The sequence below is a fragment of the Theropithecus gelada genome, chromosome 14 (assembly GCF_003255815.1).
Source record: "Theropithecus gelada isolate Dixy chromosome 14, Tgel_1.0, whole genome shotgun sequence".
In the NCBI taxonomy this organism is placed as follows: domain Eukaryota; kingdom Metazoa; phylum Chordata; class Mammalia; order Primates; family Cercopithecidae; genus Theropithecus; species Theropithecus gelada.
In genome coordinates this window covers 17,249,942-17,271,289 of record NC_037682.1, presented here as the reverse complement: position 1 = coordinate 17,271,289, position 21,348 = coordinate 17,249,942, and the positions used below count along the sequence as shown (strand labels likewise).

At 39.3% G+C, this 21,348-nt stretch overlaps 2 protein-coding genes across 2 annotated transcripts; both read left to right on the top strand.

Annotated features, from left to right (window-relative positions):
- The first annotated feature begins 2,178 nt into the window (after positions 1-2,178).
- On the top strand, positions 2,179-3,106 carry LOC112607050 (olfactory receptor 4C13-like). The gene is given in 2 exon segments (XM_025358084.1): positions 2,179-2,204; positions 2,206-3,106. Coding segments are annotated over 2 exon segments (927 nt in total).
- A 6,370-nt stretch (positions 3,107-9,476) lies between these two features.
- On the top strand, positions 9,477-10,397 carry LOC112605606 (olfactory receptor 4C45). Its single transcript, XM_025355233.1, has one exon. The coding sequence runs from the start codon at positions 9,477-9,479 to the stop codon at positions 10,395-10,397; it is 921 nt and encodes a 306-aa protein (XP_025211018.1).
- Positions 10,398-21,348: the final 10,951 nt, after the last annotated feature.

Below are 21,348 nucleotides of genomic sequence, written 5' to 3'. Positions count from 1 at the left end.
TCTAAACATCATTAAGATCATCAAGGACTACTAAGGTAAGTTTTTCAGTAGTACTGAAGCTTATCAAAGATTGTTACTTTCTATATATAGTAATCAGTATTTTTCAACACTTTTCAAATAGAGTAATGGAGTCTTGCATTCTCACTCCATTCTTCATAAAGTAGTTGGTAAATATCATTAACCCAATTTGACAGTTGAAATATTTGAGGCTTACAGAGATTAAGCAATGTATAGAACCCATCTCTCTGATATCAGGTACCATACTTTTGCCATGAGACACCTCCTTAGTGAATGAGACAAGTTATGAGGACTAAAACAAAATTTAAGCACACTTCACACACACAAAAGATGTAAATATAAATATTAAATGGCAAATCATCAGCTGATTAGTCCAAGCACCAACATGGAGAAGCTTTCCTGGGATCACTTGCTATGAATAATATAAATCCCTGTAGCTTCTTGAAAAGGAAAATTGGAGATCTTTCTTTGTGAGCTTAACGCATGGTCAAATATTTCTCTGTATTATATTGATCACACTGTCAATTTATCCTGTCTCCTAGGCTTATACAGCCATAAAAATAAATGAAAGTCCTGTGTATGTCCCTCACAGTAGGGTAGATATATTCATATATGTTCTCCCAATTAATTCTCATAACATTATGCAAGGTGATTATTATTATTTTATGGATGATAAGATTAAGATGTAAGGTGCCAAGAAATATACCCCAGTTAAAAGAAGTTATAGGTGGAAAAACAAGGATTCTAATCTGGTCTTTCTGATTCTCAAACACCCTTAACTATTGTGATAATGATTTTTCACACTTTGCAGAAGATTCTGGCCAGGGTCCCATGCTTTGGAAGGGGGTTGAGAAGGAATGGATAGTGCTGACATAGAGACTAAGCAAAAACAGCCCTTCAATGAATGTAATACCACATTTTTCTTAATATTTAGGAGTTTCAATATATCCTTGTGTGTGTGTGTCTGTCTGCTGATGAAGTTGCTTCATATAAACTTGTCTCTGAAGTAGTATTAATCATAAAAATTATGGCCATATCAAAGGGAAATTACCAGTTCAACATTGTTTATTGTAACAATATAAAGCATGAGTTAAGACTTTGGAGGGAAAAAATTAACAAGCATAATCTGAAACTTAATATTGGGTCCAGCCTTGATTATCTGCTCAATCTTGGGAGGAACCTTAATTTCTCTGTGCTTCTGTTTCCTAATGAGTAAAATAAGTATAAAAAGACAATAGTAACTAATACATAGGTTTTCGGTGAGGATTAAATAAGCAAATGTCTGTAAAAGCACTTGAAACACGCTATGTTCAGTAAATATTAGTTAACATTAACACTATAACTACTAATATTTGTCACTGAGATTGTGTCCTCATCTGTAAAATTGATAAAATGAGATCATGTGTGCAAAGCACATTCTACAATGTCATGCTCACAGCAATTATTCAAAGGTGTTTATTATTAGCTATAATAAAGTTAATAGGACTTAGACAATAGATTGTGAATTCTTTTATAGCAGCTCTTATATTCTTTCTTTACATTTTCATCACAAATGCACTGTTGTTCTTATGTCAACTACTCTAAATAGTCTGCTAAGTAAGTTCCATTATCTGGCTTCCAGTTCCTTACTGGATCTCAGCCCACATCATAAAAAACACACAAAGACCTTCACTAGAGATATATCCCAAGAAGTCCCCTTCTTCAGATTCCTCTGTATCATTTCACTCATACTGTGCGTAACATTTCACATTTCATTATTTTCTTAAAAAAAAAAAAAAGCAAATTTTGAACTTTGCATTCATGTGCTTTACATACATATACTATAATCTTTTCAGGCTTAGTTGCCACTATGTGTGCAATCATTCAACTTTCAGTCATTTCAGATGATTAAATATTCACAGATGGTCTCCTGCCTGTGTGCCACGAAAGTTTCTTATGTCAAAATTCTTAGCACATTCTTCACCAGGGAGGCAATTTGAGTAAACTTCCAAAACTCAAAACTTTTTTCCTATCTCAGAAAAAATCCTCAAATCACAACCCAGTAGAACCCAAGAATTTATTATATTACATATTACAATAGAGAAGTATAACAAATTTAAAGATGTATTAATAAAAATTGTTTTCTTTTCAGGTAATATAATTAACCATCATTTGAAATACATGGCGAATAGAAACAATGTGACAGAGTATTCTACTGGGGCTTACAGAGAACCCAAAAATGCAGAAAATCATATTTGTTGTGTTTTCTGTCATCTACATCACCACCATGACAGGAAATGTGTTCACTGTGGTCACCATAATTGCCAGCCCATCATTGAGGTCTCCCATGTACTTTTTCCTGGCCTATCTCTCCTTTATCGATGTCTGCTATTCCTCTGTCAATGCCCCTAAGCTGATCACAGATTCACTCTATGAAAAGAAAACTATCTTATTCAATGGATGTATGATTCAAGTCTTTGGAGAACATTTTTTCGGAGGTGTTGAGGTCATCCTACTTACTGTAATGGCCTATGACCGCTATGTGGCCATCTGCAAGCCCTTGCACTATACCACCATCATGAAGCAGTGTGTGTGTAGCCTGCTAGTGGTAGTGTCATGGGTAGGAGGCTTTCTTCATGCAACCATAGAGATCCTCTTCATCTTCCAATTACCTTTCTGTGGTCCTAATGTCATAGATCACTTTATGTGTGATCTAAACCCTCTGCTCAATCTTGCCTGCACGAATACCCACACTCTAGGACTCTTCGTTGCTGCCAACAGTGGGTTCCTATGCCTGTTAAACTTTCTCTTGCTCCTAGTCTCCTATGTGGTCATACTGTACTCCTTAAGGACCCACAGCTTAGAGGCAAGGCGGAAAGCCCTCTCTACCTGTGTCTCCCACATCACAGTTGTCATCTTACTCTTTGTGCCCTGCATATTTGTGTACACGAGACCTCCAGCTACTTTACCCATTGATAAAGCAGTTGCTGTATTTTACACCATGATAACTCCTACGTTAAACCCCTTAATCTACACCTTGAGGAATGCTCAGATGAAAAATGCCATTAGGAAATTGTGTAGTAGGAAAGTTATATCAAGTGTCAAATAAGTGTGACTGGAGCCCAACATGATTCAACTGAGGCAAGGGTCGAAAGGACATTTTGGGTAATGTCAGCAAGGAATACTTATTGGATAAATAAAATAATTAACCACTATGATCAATACATTATGCCTTGAGGGGAGTCAAAATGGGTCCAAGAAAAAGGAGAAAACCTAACCATGTATTATTCTCACAAACTGGGAAAATTCTACCAATTTGGGGCTTAGTTTCACTAGCTTCATCCATATGTATGAAACTCATAGGCCTTCCTTCTAATAAATGTAAAATAAGTAATAAATATATCTATATTAAGTAATAATGTCCATAAAAAACTGAGGGAGGCATTACTCTTATCCCCATTTACCAAAGAGGAAACTGAGAGAAGGGGACAGTGTCAAAATAGAAATACCAAATAGACAGTAACCAGAATCTCACTGATTTCCCAAACCATGTGCTTAACTACCATGATACCCTGCCAGGCAATGATGACAGAAAAATCAGATCATAACAGCTATCATTTATTGAGATAGAGACTATGCCAGACACATTGTATATGTTAGTTCATTAACTAAAAATATAACTTTTTCATTAATAATTGTTTCATTTTTATATCTCAAAATTGATGGCCTTTGTTTTCTGAAACATTATGCTATCTAACTACTTCAGGGCTATAAAAGCAAAGAACTATTTAGCATCTGATGGGTAAACAATGAAGTTTATACCATGATTCCAAATGTCCTTGTAGGCTTCAGAACCATTTTGTGTTGCTCACGTTACTCTTTTTATACTGATAATCGACCAGAAAGAGTGATGGTTCAAATAAAGAAGATGTTTTAATATCAAGGAGAAATTTCTATTTATTAAATATACAGTTATACTCCATAAAATACTTGACTGATAGATAACAATAGTTCCTACAAGGTACCATGTCTGGTATACCATAAACATAGAATCAATGAATAAAAGGATTAATGAAAATGAATAAATTCAATAAAATATAAAGCAAAAGTAGTAGTGGAGGCTAGGACAGTTTTTTCTACCTTCAAACTAAGAATTCTGGTTGGACCTCACAGGGAAACTACATTTTTTCACTCTTATTGAAACAATGAGAAAGAAATTGAAACTGCATTCTCAGCATACGAACATATAGTTTATCTTGATATTTTTCCTACCCCCAGTAAGATTTTATTATCTTATGTATATGGGCTCTTTATATTTTTCTATTAATCAGTTTGCTTTTTGGTAACATTTTCATATTAAAAGCTGTTTTGTTTGTTGTTTTTTGTTTTTTGATTTTGACATGCAGTCTCTCTCTGTTGCCCGACTAGAGTACAGTGGCACGATCTTGGCTCACTACAACCTCCACCTCCTGGGTTCAAGCAATTCTCCTGTCTCAGCCTCCCGAGTAGCTGGGACTACAGGAACCTGCCACAATGCCTGGCTAGTAGAGATGGGGTTTCACCATGTTGGCCAGGATGGTCTTGATCTGCTGACCTAGTGATCTGCCCACCTCAGCCTCCCAAAGTGCTAGGATTACAGGTGTGAGCCACCACACCCAGTCTAAAAGCTGTTTTTCAAATCGTATAGCTACACACAAAGCAGTTTCAGGATAACTGTATTCCACGTGTTCCTTGCATTCTTTATTCCTTAATCAACAAATAGTTTTTATCCCCAGGAATGTATCAGGCACATCGATAGTTCCTGGGGCTTAGTGGTGAATAAAGAGAAACCAGGGTCCCCTTTTCACAAAAGTTAGGATCCTCTGAGAGACTTCAAGAAGAGAACAGAGAATTACAACGTAAGACTATCAATAGTAAGAGCATAGAATTACAGAGTGCTGTGAAAGCATGTTAGAAGGACACACAACAAAGACCTAGGAGATCTAAAAAGAATTCCTAGATGAAAAGACATCAAAAACAGAAGCTGACCAGGCACAGTGGCTCACGCCTGTAATCCCAGCACTTTGGGGGGCCAATGAGGGCAGATTACCTGAGGTCAGGATTTCGAGACCAGCCTGGCCAACATGGCGAAACCCTGTCTCTACTAAAAATACAAAAATTAGCTGGGCGTGGTGGTGCATGTCTGTAGTCCCAACTACTTGGGGGGCTGAGACAGGAGAATCACTTGAACCTAGGAGGCAGACGTCGCAGTGAACCAAGATCTCGCCACTGCACTCCAGCCTGGCTGACAGAGCAAGACTCTGTCTCAAAAAAGAAAAAAAAAAGGAAGCCAAACGGAGAAAAGGAATCAACAGAATGAGTGGGCATAAGGTTGAGCTAACAGTGCGTCTATGAGAGGGAGTAAGTAACAAAGGCCAGAAGATGAGAAAGAGTAAGCAGGAAACCCAAAGAATTCAATATGACTGTAATTATCAATTTATGTATTCATTCAACAATTATTTATTGAACCCCACTGTGTGCCAGAGTAGGACACTGAGATTGTAAAAGGGAAAATACAAGACATAAAGCTGGAAAGTAGGATGTTTTGTAAGATCAAAAAGGGTCTCATAATTGTGTTAAAACTAAATACTAAGTACCACGGAGAACATAGTGAAAGTACTTTTAAACTAGGAAGAAATGTATTTGGATTTGTTTTGGGAATGATAACTCTAGCTACAGTATGGGAAATAGATTGAAGGGTCAAGACTCCCAAGAGAAGAGCAATTAGGAGGTAATTATAATGATTTAGGTGTGGATAAATGGGGGTCTGAACTTTGGTGACTGCCAAGAGATACCGAGTGTTAGGGACACTGTTGCATCCAACTCAAATGCCCTTTGTCTGGTAAGTGAACTCCTGCCCCACCTGCTATGTCTGGGCTGCTAACAGCTCACAGTACCACCCTTCCCTGGACAATTGCACCACAGAAAATGGGAGGTGCCACACCCAGAAGATTATGCCCACCGTCAGGGTCCAGCAGTGGCCAATGACTAACAGACATGAAAGTTTAAAAGGTTGTTGTAATACAGTGTATCCTCCGGAGCTTCAATGGCTCCAGACTCAAGGCAGACTTCAGTTGAGACCGCATCTGAAGCCAGACTCCAGTTGAGATCATGTCCTTTCTTCCCTCTACCATAACTAGCTTCCCTTAACCCCTTTTCCTTATAAGTCACTTTTGTGAAAAATCTCATCTCAGATCTGCATCTAAGAAACCCAAACTAACACAGAGCAATAGAGACAGTTTAAGATACATTAATGAATTTTAAGGAAAAGAACTTGATACAGGATGAAGATTAGAGAGAAAAGAGTCATGGATGAAACTCCATTTCTGCTTCAGAAGGAGGATACTGGGATGGAACAGAGAAAAGATGAACCTGCTTTGCCAGCTGAAGAGGCCTCCCCACCTCTAGTAGAACCTTCCCTTCACCNTCAAGGCACAGCATTTTCCTTTAAACTTTTTCATGTCACAGAGATTTTTGTTCATATGTCTTACTACTGATTTCCTCCCTACAATGATCCTATTGTCCAGCCACTCCCTTATATTTAAGATGGTAAAGATAATTATCAATAAATACTAAGGGAACTCAGAGACCGGTGCCGGTTTAACCCAAGTTCAACTGCATTTCTAAAACCAGCCACTAATGACGTTTGTGGGTGCCAAGTGAGAGGAAATGAAGGACCTGACTATTGCTTTGCTAAACATTCCAACAAGGCCAATTACTAATCCTCTGGGTACTTGAAACGTCAATGCATTGCCAAATCCTGAAGTCTGTGATAGTCTATTTAAAGATTTCTCTAGAGTCAATGAAGAAAGAATTACAAAAAAGGCCCTGTGTGCAAATGATAGCAGCAGAGACAGGAACCAAAAAGATGAAGATGTGTTTGGGGGACACCACTCCTGAGCTTAGTGGGTTTCTAAGAAAACAAAATTGAAAGAAGAACTTGAATCAGAAATAAAAGGAATTCTCTCACCACATTTTTCAGGGACTCAAGAAAGCAAAATTTCATCAGAATAGATTTGAGAAAACAATATCCAATCAGGTGGATTTGATTCACTTATTCATTTTATAGTTGCATTTTCCAAATTTGAAGAATTTTGCATTATTCCTAGTTTTTAATTTGGACTGAATATAGTCCTAAGAGATCTGAAAAATAGATATATTTTGAAGGTTGGCTTATACATTCATAGGAAACCCAGGAAGTGAGTAGACACTAAATCCTAGAGATAATGAAGTTTTCTAACTGAAACAGCTTGTTTTCTTAGTAAATTCAGACTGACAATGGAAAGCAAAATAAACGGAAACGTCAGAATTGAGAGAGCCATCTAGAGAATTCCAACATCCCACTTGTCAGCTGGTAGAGTCTACTTGTGGCCGTGTTCCACGCCTGCAGGAGAAGAAAGCAGTGACCGCACTCAATCTAACATGGAGGAATCCACAATCAGCTAGATCCAGGTCAGTGAAAACTAAATCTTTTCTCCCAAATTTTAAGCAGATTAACTTGTTTTAGCCAATTTGTTTTCAGTGAAGTAGTCTTTGTCATTACATACCCGACTTAAAGTTTAGTATTTTTCTCTGAAAATGAATTTGGACACACTGACATAAAAATATCAACAGAAAAGTCTATGCATAATGTTGCCAGACCAGGCCGGGCGCGGTGGCTCACGCCTGTAATCCCAGCACTTTGGGAGACCGAGGCAGGTGGATCACGAGGTCAGGAGATCAAGACCACCCTGGCTAACACGGTGAAACCCCGTCTCTACTAAAAATACAAAAAAAATTAGCCGGGCATGATGGTGGGCGCCTGTAGTCCCAGCTACTTGGGAGGCTGAGGCAGGAGAATGGCATGAACCCAGGAGGCGGAGCTTGCAGTGAGCCGAGATCGCGCCACGGCACTCCAGCCTGGGCCACAGAGCGAGACTCCGTCTCAAAAAAAAAAAAAAGTTGCCAGACCAGATGCTGCTAAGAACTACTGAACTCACTTTTAAAACATTATGGTTAACATTTATGTCTCACTGAATACACTGATTCTGTAGATTTCTGTTTGTCATGCTTGAAATGTTTTTCCCCTTTTCGTGACTTCCATATTGCTACATTGAAGTTAGAATTGGTGAATTAAATCCATTAAGAATGATTAACCATATAGTCACCATCTACAGAAGCCACGAATAAAGAGGAAGCAACTTAGCAACTGAGTTTTCCTGAAAACCAAAGATATTTTTACTCACATTTAATGAAGCTCAGAGGTCATGATGCTGACTGATTTCTGTTTCTAGAAATTTTTGAGGAAAACTATGTGGTTACACTTTTGCCAGGGGTTAGGGAAAGAAGGAGAAAAGGGGGAGGAGAAGAAATAAAATATCTTACACTCTTTTGTAACAACATGTACTTACTCTTGAAGCTCTTGGGATTATTCAAAACCATCTACATTCTTAAATATATTCAATGTTTTCAGGTAGCAATACAAATTTCTAGTTGTTTAGCAGTTAGCAATGAAAACTACAAGTTCATCTTAATTGACCAAACTTATGCCAAAAGAGAAAACTGCATTATCTCAGGTGACCCTAACATTTCTGTCTTGCCAATAGAAAACTCAGGGAAAAAATCATGACTCATTTAATTCCATTTGTTAAGATGTGAGTGGGGAAATATATCTAATCCAGTGTATAATTCTACATGTGATAAAAATCCAACCAAGAGGAAAATTTATGAAATATCATTACATTTTATAACTTTGCACCATTTACATAGCCACAATTAAAGATGCAGAAAGAGTGAGCATGAAAAATAAGGGTCATTTATAGGGATGGATGCAACATTCAGGGATGTTGAATGAATTATCCTCAATGAGTTGTTATTGCGATAGTTACCCAGCATTCCAAAAGAAAAATATCTCCATTTACAGCTCTGTCTCTATCTGTGTACATGTGCATTTATATGATAGAAAAGGACAATAGATCACAGAACACAGCGGCTTAGATTTAGTAAGGCTTTGCACTTTAGTATCTAATATGCATATTAGTATCTAATATACATACTGGATTCATATACCTATAAATAACCCTAACAAAAGAAAGTATAATTTCAAAACATTTGTTATTGATAAGATTTGTCCTGTCCAAAACTGAAAGAAAGCCGTATGTGAAATTTTAGAGCCAGAAAGGAAGTTTGGAAGTCAATATTTATAACAAGATCTTGTTTTATTGTGGTACTTGTAAGATATTATCACTATTTCATTAATATGTGAATTAGGAGAAATCTAATCTTCTGTTCCTCTTTACAGCTCTGGTGAGTGGCAATGTAGCTCCATCACCCCCGAAAACCAGGACTAAAGAGGAGATGAAATATTTTAGTATTGAATTTAAAATATCATCATTCAGAAATACTGGGTTTTTTTTTTTTTTCAGATCGGCCATATACACACAACCTGAGCTATGAAAAACATGAACAATGTAACAGAATTCATCCTCCTGGGCCTCACTCACAATCCAGAACTGCAGAAACTCTTGTTTATTATGTTTTTAATCACCTACTTGATCACATTGGCAGGTAACCTGCTCATCTCAGTCATTATCTTCATCAGCCCAGCCTTGGATTCCCCCATGTACTTTTTTCTGTCCTGTTTGTCCATTATAGATGTTTTCTACTCTTCTTCCATAGCCCCTAAAATGATCTTTGACTTGATCTCTGAAAAGAACACCATATCCTTTAATGGCTGCATGACTCAGCTCTTCGCAGAACATTTCTTTGCGGCAGCTGAGATCATCTTATTAAGTGTCATGGCCTACGACCGCTATGTGGCCATCTGTAAGCCCTTGCACTATGCAACCATCATGAGTCAACCTACGTGTGGATTTCTGATGGGGGTGGCTGGGATTCTGGGATTTGTGCATGGAGGGATCCAGACTTTGTTTATAGCCCAGTTACCATTCTGTGGCCCCAATGTCATCGACCACTTTATGTGTGATTTAGTACCTCTTCTAGAGCTGGCCTGCACAGACACTCACACCTTGGGGCCTCTGATAGCTGCCAACAGTGGATCATTGTGTTTCCTCATTTTTTCCATGCTGGTTGCTTCCTATGTCATCATCCTGTGCTCCCTAAGGACTCATATCTCTGAAGGGCGTCACAAAGCTCTGTCTAGTTGTACCTCTCATATCTTTGTTGTCATCTTATTCTTTGTCCCTTGTTCATACCTGTATCTAAGACCTCTAACCTCCTTCCCCACTGACAAAGCTGTGACTGTGTTTTGCACCCTATTTACACCTATGTTGAACCCTTTAATCTACACCCTCAAAAATAAGCAAGTGAAAAATGTCATTGAGAAGCTCTGGAAGCAAATAATGAAAACTGATAATAAATAAATCTTATGACACAAACATTTAGGCAACAATATCTGGTGATATTTTATAGAGATTTATTCTATTTCTTGATCGATGAAACTTGGGACAGTCAATTATCTTATCCTGTCTCTATCAATTTTTATTAGGAGGACATATAGTAGGCTGTGCTGACATATTCATTACGGCCCAGTAGTAGTGCCAACAGCCCATGATACTTTTAGGAGCCCTTGAAATGCTTAATTTCTTTAAAAGAAGAAGAAGAAAATGAATATAATCTAAGTACAACTGGATTATATTTCTTTTTATGCCAATACACTCATAAAATATAATTTTTAATACTTTTTATGGAGGAAAGAACTTACAAGGGCAAAAATTTCAAGGGCTCACAAAATTTATATTGTTGTCCTGCTTGTGGGTATGAAACAGATTGACAGCAACATTCTTGACACCTTTCATACCCAGCACTACAGCTAGAATGAAGTTTTCTTTTACAAGAGGACAAACAACTATATATGAAAGGGATAAAAAGAGCATTTTCATGAAAACTTACTTTTAAAAAATTATATCTCCATTCTCTATAGTATACAATATCTACAAAAAGAATTGAAAGTTTGTTTTTTTTTTTTTTTTTAGACAGAGTCTCACTCTGTCACCCAGGCTAGGGTATAGTGGTATGATCTTAGCTCACTGCAACCTCCACCTCCTGGGTTCAAGCGATTCTCATGCCTCAGCCTCCCAAGTAGCTGGTATTACAGGTGCACACCACCATGCTCAGCTAATTTTTGTATTTTTAGTAGAGACAGGGTTTCACCATGTTGGCCAGGCTGGTCTCAAACTCCTGAACTCAGGTGATCAACTCACCTTGGCCTCCCAAAGTGCTGGGATTACAGGCATGCACCAGCGCACCTGGCAAGAATTGAAAGTATTATTGCCTGGAGGAAAAGAAATAGAATTGATAAATATAACTGATAAAAATAACAATAAAGTTAAGGCAAAAAATATCTGTACATTAAAATCAGGTTTAGATGCCAGCAAAGGAAAAGAAAGCTCTGAAAACTAAACAGCTGTCATAGGAAATTGTCAGAGACATAGAAATAAGTTTGTGTCATGAAACTGGATGACAGTGATCACAAATCTAGATTATAGAAAAGAATTCATACCATGAAAGCAATGAAATGCTAAAAGATTCAGATATAGTCAGATGCTTTGAAGTTAGGGATTAAGAACCTTGGATCAAACAGACTTGATTTCTCACCTGGTCACCGCATTAATTAGCCTTATAAATGTAAGCAAATCGTTTCACCTCTCTACCTGTTCCTTCATCAGTAAAAGGAAAATAACATTACATTTTTTTCTCAATTATGATAATTAAATAATTTAAATGGAAACCATGAGTCAGCTGAAAAGTCATAAAAATTGCTCCAACACTGAATACCCTTCAGGGCTGTCACGTGTGCAGCGAACTGCAGTTCCTGACAAACGATAAGAAGAACATCACTACTCTTCTTCAGTCCCCACAGGCACAGCAGGATTCAGTGTCTGTCTCAGACCACTGCATTTCAAAATCTAACATTAATGTCATCCATTTACACATACAGACAGCACAACGGTAGGTTGTTTTCTTACCTAGGACACTTACTGGAGCCAGCAACCAGGTCTTTGGAAATTAAAGTCTATCCCATCACTTACTTTCTCTTCTGAGATGAAAATACTCTTCAATGTCTCTGCAGTTACAAATGAGAGAGCTGGTGGGAGCCACTGGGAGATGCCTGAGCAGAACTAAGTTTAAAAGCTCTGAAGAATGAAAGATCCCATCCTGTTCTGGTCCTCTGAAAGAAGGAGAAAGAAGAGTCAGTGTCAGGGACCAAAAGATCTGTCTCTGTACTGAGCTTGTGGTTCCTGTGGGAGAGCCCAGAAACATGTTTTCAGGAGAGCATTTCTAACCCATGGAGTTGCACATCACCAGATATGGACATTTTCTGTGTTCTCAGGACTTTATATCAGGTCACATCTTACATACAATGCCTTTTTAAAAATAAATGCATTGTCATAATTTCCTATCAGTGCCTGTTTTGTAAATACATGCAAGCAACAGTATGTTTTTTAAAATTAAATGTATCCTTTTAAAATGTAGTTGTGTATCATTTGACCCAGCAATCCCATTACTGGGTATATAACCAAAGGATTATAAATCATGCTACTATAAAGACACATGCACACATATGTTTATTGCAGCACTATTCACAACAGCAAAGACTTGGAACCAACCCAAATGCCCATCAATGATAGACTGGATAAAGAAAATGTGGCACATATACACCATGGAATACTATGCAGCCATAAAAAAAGGATGAGTTCATGTCCTTTGCAGGGACATGGGTGAAACTGGAAACCATGATTCTCAGCAAACTAACACAGGAACAGAAAACCAAACACCGCATGTTTTCACCCATAAGTGGGAGTTGAATGATGAGAACACATGGACACAGGGAGAGGAACATCACACACTGGGGCCTGTTGGGGGGTGGGGAGCTAGGGGAGGGATAGCATTAGGAGAAATACCTAATGTAGATGACGGGTTGATGAGTGCAGCAAACCACCATGGCACATGTATACCTATGTAACAAACCTGCACGTTCTGCACATGTATCCCAGAACTTAAAGTACAATTTTTTAAAAATGTAGTTGTAGTTGCCAAGAAAAACAGAATGAGAAATAAGATATTATAAAAACAAGAATAATGCCAATTGTGATAATGATTATAACTAATTTTTATTAAGCACTTTCTGTGAATAAAGTCCTGACCTAAGCACTCACTTTATGTTTTATATGTATTGGAAGCAGTGAATTTCTTTTTTTAGCATTTTATCTGACAGATAAAATTGTATATATTTATCATGTACAACATGATGTTTTAAAATATGTATACTTTCTGGAATTGAGGTGGATCAGCAGGACTTGCTTTCCGAGCACCAGTCACAACCCTGCTGGTCAAAGCAGGATGCAGTAAAGAAACGGACTGAAATCAGCTAAAACCAAGATGGCAATGAAAGTGACTTCTAGTCACTCTCGTTGCTCATTATACTCTAACTATAATGCATTGGCATGCTAAAAGACACTCCCAACAGTGCCCTGACAGTTTATAAATGCCATGGCAATGCCCAGAAGTTACTTTGTATCGTTTAAAATAGGAGGAACCCTAGGTTCTGGAAACTCTCCACCTCTTTTCCAGAAAATTCGTGAATAACCACCCACTACTTATGATAGTTAAGGAGTAGCTATAAATATAGCTAGCCAGCAAGCAACGAGCACTACTCTGCCTATGGAAAACCTTGCTCTGTCTATGGAACAGCCATTTTCTTGTCCTTTGTTGCTCTAATAAATTTACTTTGTTTGTTCTGAATTCTTTCTGGCACAAAGCCAAGAAACTTCCCAGGCTGAGCCACAGTTTGGGGGTTCATCTGCATCATCTTTCCTGGTGACTACAAAGGGACCAATAACATGAAGGGACTAACAAGCTGAAGGAATCTGAGGGAGACATTTACCTGAACCCCAAATTAAGACCAATTGGCACCATTTGGCCTTCATGGATGGGAGAGTGTCCCCTTTGTTCTCCCTCCTATTCGGAAGATTGTTTCTATTCAGGCCTTTTTGTTTCTTTTGTTATTTTGAGAGGTCCCCCATTCCACTCTGGATTTTTTTTACATTCCCTCTAGGATTGTGGGTTAGAGTCCCACCCTACGGGCAGTCTTGGTCTTTGTCATATCACCATTTCCAGCGGCCTCCTCTAGTCCCTCTTTTTCCTCAGCCAAAATGCTTTCTTCCCTTTTTGTGGAATTCAGACTATGAGAATCCTGTCACCCTATTTTTTGGAGGTGGGGGTTAAAAAAACCAAGAATTTTATTGACACAAATTACTGGTTTCTATCCCATATTTTCTCAACTATCATTTTTTATTTTTTATTTTTTACTTTAAGTTCTGGGATACATGTGCAGAACGTGCAGGTTTGTTACATAGGTATACATGTGCCACGGTGGTTTGCTGCACCTGTCAACACATCATCTAGGTTTAAAGCCTCACATGCATTAGGTATTTTTCCTAATGTTCTCCCTCCCCTTTCCCCCCACCCCCCAACAGGCCCTGGTTTGTGATGTTCCCCTACATGTGTCTGTGTTCTCATTGTTCAACTCCCACTTATGAGTGAGAACATGAGGTGTTTGGTTGTCCATTCCTGTGTTAGTTCGCTGAGAATGATGGTTTCCAGCTTCATTCATGCAAAGGAGATGAACTCATTCTTTTTTGCTGTCACCCTATTTTCACCTCTCCTTCTATACTTTGCTTATTACAACACCTCTTTTCTTGTATTCCATTTGCCAGTGGAGGCAGTCATCACTCTACTGCTCACTCATATCTCATAATTCACTTTCATCACACCCTGCTAACTGTACGTACACCCTCTTTGCCGGAACTGGTGACAACTTCCCCACTGACCTTTCTTGAGAAAAAAAGGTGAGAATTTAAAAGGGAAGATAACTGGGCTCTCACTAGACTCATTAGACACGGGGATGATGGTGAGCATCCCGAAAAACTGACCACTAGGGTGCCTTTTAGGCAGTTGGAGCAAATTCATATTAGACAGCTTCAAGAGAAAGAAATTCATTTCCTACTGCAATACCATTTGGGTCCAATACAAATTGGAAGACCAAGAAATTTGGCCTAAAAATGGTTCTTTACATTATAATACTATTTTACAGTTGGACTTATTCTGTGAAAAGGAAGGAAAATGGACAGAGGCCCCTTATGTACAGGTGTTTACAGCCCTTAAACAGAATCCTCACTTAAGGGAGAGCTGCAGGATGTGTCTGGCTCATGTTACTTCCAGATACCAAGAAGCTGCACTTCCTAGATGATACCCTCCTAGATGCTCTCCCTAGGAGGCCCACATGCCCCCTGGAGCCTCCTCGGTTCCCTGATTCTGAGGGGAGTCCCACTAGTTCTCCAGTGCAGGATTTCACCTAAGGTCATCAGACATCCCTCCCCCTTAGCCAATTAGGCCCAACCTACACCCCTGCTGCTTGAGAAAATAAGCACAACCAGTACCATCAGGAGTGAGGCCCCATATCAGCCCCTAAAATTGAACCTGGGTCCATTGCAAGAGGTCGCTGACAGATATAGGGGACCAATCAGAGTACATGTGCCTCTTTCTGTGTCTGATTGGACTTTATGCAAGGAGAAATTTGGCCCATTTTTGGAGGATCCAGGGAAGTTTACAGAGGAGTTTGTTAAATTGACCATATACTTTGACTTAACTTGACAAGACTTGCAAATATTATTGTCCACCTGCTGTACCGTAAGATAGAAACAAAGGATTCTGGGTACTGCCCATGAATACGCAGATGGAGTAACTGCTTGAAACAAAAGCCATGCCATTTATCATGTGGAGGGAGATGCAGTTCCAGACCTGGACCTCAGTGGCATTGCCAGAGGGGTTCCCAAGATTTCAAATGCAGAAATCACATGGAAACTCATTTAATAGAAGGTATGGAAAAGTGTATGGTTAAGCCGGTTATGACGAGGTTACAGAAGTAACTCAGGGGAAAGAAGAACATTCTGCTCTGTTTCAGGACAGTATGGCTGAAGCACTCAGGAAAGATACTAATGCAGACCAGACTCCTGGGAAGGGCAAGCTCTCGTAGGTGTGCATTTTATTACTTGATCTGCCCTTGACTTAGGAGGAAACTACAAAAGGCAGAAATAGGACCTCAAACACCCAAGAGGCAACTCTTAAACACGGCCTTTGGAGTAGACAACAATAGGGGCAAGGCAGAGGAGGTGAAGACAATCCAAAGAAATAGCCAAAAAGCACAATTGTTAGTGGCTGTCTTACACTCCGTGCCACCTCAGGGTTACCCATTCTGAGAAAGTGTCACGAAATCAGCCTCTGGAATGTCCAAGTGAGAGTCTCTGACTTGCTGTCCCCTGGGCCAGTGTGTTTTCTGTAAGCAAGAGGGCCATTGGGAAAGGGACTTCCTCAGGCTCTGGAGAAAGCCTCGGCCACCCACACTCATAAAGGCTGAGAGAACAGAGGATTGAAGGGGCCCAAAGTCCTCCATGGTTTCCACTGGACATCTTGCCATCTCCACAGAGGAGCCTTGGCTAATTCCTGATTTGGTAGGTAAGAAGACTGAGTTCTTATTGGGTAAGAGTTCTGACCCATTTCTCAGGGCCAGTGTCTTCCTGCTCTTATGCCATAACAGAGATTAATATCCAAGAATTAGGAGATTCACCCACTGCCTTGGTTACAATGTGCAGGACCATAGGTTTTAAACCTGAGTGCCCTATGTCTTTACTGGAAAGAGACTTACATTCCCAATTACAGGCCACAGTTCAATTTGAGGAGCCTTATGATAAGGCAATAGGCCACAAAGGGCTCTAAGTGCCTACCTTAATACAGACAGATAAATAAAAGACCTCGCTTCCACTGGATGTTACTTCTCAAGTAGACCCCTCTGGGAAATAGAAGTTGCTCGTAGAGCTGTTAATGTACCCTCAGTCCAGGTTACCTTGAAGCCCAATGTTGGTTACCCATGGAAGAAACAATATCCATGAGACCTGAAGCACAATCGGTCATACAACCCCTCATAGCAAAATTTCTAAAGTATGGACTACTACAACCCTGGCAGTCCCCATGTAACACCCCCATCCTGTCTGTAAAGAAAGAAAATGGGGAATACAGATTTAAGACCCGAGGACAGTTAATGAGGTAGTAGTCCCTGTCTACCCAATAGTTCCTAACCCTTACACAATGTTGACCCAAGTCTCTGAAGATGCTAATTGGTTCACAGTATTAGATTTAAATGTGCTTTCTTTTACATACCTTTACACCCAGACCTCCCAGTATATTTTTGCTTTTGAATGGACTATCCCAACCTTCATGCTATATCTCAGTTTACCTGGACTGTCTGTCTTAGGGACAGTCTCATCTCTTTGAGAATGCATTGACAAAATAATTAAGGGAATTATAGTTAAAGAATGGATCCATTTTACAATATGTAGACGACCTATTAATTTCCAGCCCTACTAGGAAATACTCTGATAAAAGTACAATTCAGGTCCTTCATTTTGGGAGAAAACAAGGGTATTGTGTATCGCCCACCCCAAGCACAAGGCCTAGATTTCTGTTCAAAATGTTAAACACTTGGGAGACATGTTCCCTCCTGGAACAAGGACCCTAGCCCAGAAACAAAAAGTGACCATCCTGGCACTTCAGCCCCTTCAGAGTAAGAAATAGTTAAGAACCTTTGTGGGAATAACTTGATTATGCTGGATTTGGATTCCTGAGTTGGGGCTTATAGCAAAACCACTCAATGAAGGTCTAAAAGGGAATGATCATGAGCCTTTGAACTGGGATGGAACCTGCCAACAGGCATTTCTAACCTTAAAAGATGGGAACAGCCCCTGCTTTGGGACTCTCAAACTTAGAAAAACCTTTCACCCTCTATATGACTGAAAAACAAGGGACAACTTTGGGTGTTCTAACTTCAAGGCTCAGTAATAATCCTAGACGAGTGGCTTCTCTAAATAGCTGGAACAGGTGGTAGCTGGATGGCCAGGATTCTTGCAAGCTATGGCCACCATCACTCTATTGGTAGAAACAGTCAGTAAATTTACCTTGGAGCACCATTTACATGTTATGACCTCCCCATCAAGTACGGAAGGTTCTAGAGGCAAAAGGACATCAATGGCTAATAGGAGGCCAGTTACTTAAATATCAGGCCCCTCTGCTTGACATCCCCAGATGTTACCTTTAAGGTATGTTAAGTTTTAAACCCTGCTACCCTGTTCCCAGACTCCACATCCCAAGAAACAGATCCCCAATTCATCCACTCGTATGTGAAAACCATGAAACAGACCTACTCTAGCAGGTCTGACCTTAAAGATGAGCCCCTGATAGCTTTGATGTTTTGTGGTCTACAGACAGGAGTAGCTTTATTCATAAAGGAGTAGTAAAGAAGGCAGGTAATGCTATAGTTAACCAAGAAGAAGTTATTAAGGCCAAAGCTTTACCATCCCAGGCTTCTGCTCAAAAAGTGGAATTAATTGCTCTAATAAGGACCCTCCAACTGGGAAAAGAGTCAATATATTTACTTATTCTAAGTGTGGGTTCCTGATGCTCCATGCTCATGCTGCCTTGTAGAAAGAAAGAGGACTACTAACATCTAAGGGGTCCCCCATGAAACATCACTGAGATCTTAGAACTTTTAGATACTGTCCAACTCCCAAAAGAAATAGCAGTTATTCATTGCAGGGGACACAAAAAGGGAGACATGTCTATTATTAGAGGAAATGCTCTGGCAGACAGAGCAGGCAAGGCCACTGCTACAAGAAAATCAGTGCCACTGACCACTGCACTAATGCCTATACTCCACGCATATCAGCAGAATCATACTATGCACCTGAGGAAATGAAACGAACAGAAAGAAAGGCTTACAAAAAGAGTCCCTCATGGTAGTTGCTAGAAAGCAGTAAACTTTCTCCCCAAGGCTGAGCAATGGAAAATAATTAAGCATTTCCCTAACTCCTCACATTTGGGATGGAATTCTCTCTTCAAATCGGTTTCCCAAATATTCTTGGAGAAGGGACTGTTCCTGACTGAAAAAGGGGTCACCAGGTCCTGTGAACTCTGTGCCCATAATAACCCAGGAAGCCACCTACTCAAACCTTTATAACAACAAGGAACATACCCTGGGGAAGACTGGCAAATAGACTTCACTCAGACTGCCTTACAGAGTACTACAATATTCGCTAGTCCTTACAGCCATTTTCACCAGGTGGATAAAACTTTTCCCGCAAGGACAGAAAAAGTATTGGACGGGTCCAAATTCTTACTTAAAGAATTTCATCCCAAGGTTTGAATTACAAAAAAGCTTGCAAAGTGCTAATGGACGCTCCTTCATAGGTAAGGTGACCCCGCAGGTTTCCTCCGTCTTGGGCATTGGGCATTACCTGTCGTCGTTGTTCCTCCTGGAGGCTTCAATCCTCTGGTAAGGTAGAAAGAGCCAACCATGCTTTTAAAAGGACATTAGCAAAACTCTGTTGGGACACCTGGGAGGCCTGAGTTTTTCTCCAATCCATAGGCCTCTTGTGCATAAGGAGGGCTCCAAGAGGAACCCTAAAACTTAGTCCATTTGAAATAACCTATGGAAGGCCCTTTCTAACTTCAGATTTCCTGTTTGATGAGGAGACACCTAGAACGCTCACTCACATGATCAACTTAGGCCAGTTTCGAAAGGCCTTTCAAGAATATGGAAATAAAGCATTTCCCTTTCCCACAAAGGAAAAGAATAAGTCCCCTCTTTAATCCGGGACTTAGTCTTACTGAAAACCTGGAAAGAAGGGAGGCTTCCTCAAGGCTCTATTACAACCAAAATAAAAAGCCCCTATCAGGTGTTGTTAAATACCCCCGTGCTGCTGTGAAACTTCAGGGAGTCACTAGTTGGGTACACCTGTGTAGGACTAAACTTATTTTCTCATGAGTCCCTGCAGGTGTGACAGAAGAACACCACCTACACTTGTGAACCCCGAGAAGATTTAAAGCTGTTGTTTCACAATCACACAGATAAGTAGCATGACAAGGAAAAGTATGTGCAGTAATAAACCACACCTGTTATTCTTATGGTAACAATTCAGAGTTAGTTGAACTGCAAGCCCAAGGCCTTCCACCCTCCTGCAACTCTTTAAAATTAAGGAAGAGTGTATAATCCCTGAGGGGAAAATGAGGTCGATCAGCAGGGCTTGTGTTCCAAGCACCAGTCACAACCCCAGCCATGACGCACAGCTGATCAAAGCCCTAATTTTGGGGTTTGCCTGCATCAGAATGGTTAAATCAAGCAAATTAACATATGCATTACCTCACATAGTTATCCTTTTTGTGGTGAAAACACTTAAAATCTACCCTCTTAGCATTTTTTAAGAATACAGGATATCGTTATCTACTATAGTCACCATGCTGTACAATAGATGTCTTGAACTTATTCCTCCCATCTAACTGAAATTTCGTGTCCTTTGACCTACACCATGAAGGCAGCAATTTGTGACCTCAAGTTATTTCTGTGCTTACCTGTTTGAGCCTCAAAGCAGGGAATTTACCTCTGTCTAAACTATTTCATTATTTGAACATAATTGTGACCCTACTCACAGTAAACTGTCAGTACCAACAAAACAATGATATTGTATTTATAATTATGATGGCTATTTTTAATTTACCTGAGTGTTTATTATGTGCAAAGTACTTTATATTCTTTCTGTTATTTGTTAATAATTCTCACTGCCGCTCAATAAACATGATAACCTTGATATTCCCATTTCATAAATTAGGAAACCAAGAGACAGAAAGGTTAATTATAGTGTTCAAGGTTAAGTAGCTAAAATTTGGCTTAGAGAGAATTGTGGTCTAAGTCTGTCCAACCCAAACTCCTCATGCTTTGCCAGATTCTATTCTGCTTCCACTTAATATAAGCAAACAAGTTAGTTGTCTTAAATGTCTTATATTTACATTGAAATTGTCTTCTTGAAACTCTTTGGCCTTCTTTTTTTAAATAAATTTTATTGCGTATATCACTTTTTGAACTAATTTGCAGGTGAACAAGTTTTCAAAGACAGATCAGGCTGAAAATGTTGGGTCTGCAAAGAACCAGCTAGTGACTTGTCAGTAATTCATAACTCCAAAATGTTTTGATTCACACATATCAGGGAACTTCTTTGAAATTAACTGTCTTTTTCTCCACCTGCACCACTTTGTACATGAAGGAACAGCCCATAATTTATACAGTGCTACTTTCCTCTGATAAATAACAAAAGAAAAAAGTAGCAAATATTTTTATATGAGTATGCATTCATTTTGATGTTGTTCATTCAAACAAAATTCCACTTGAGGGAGAGGGATTCAAGAGAAGTGGGAAAAAAATGATTT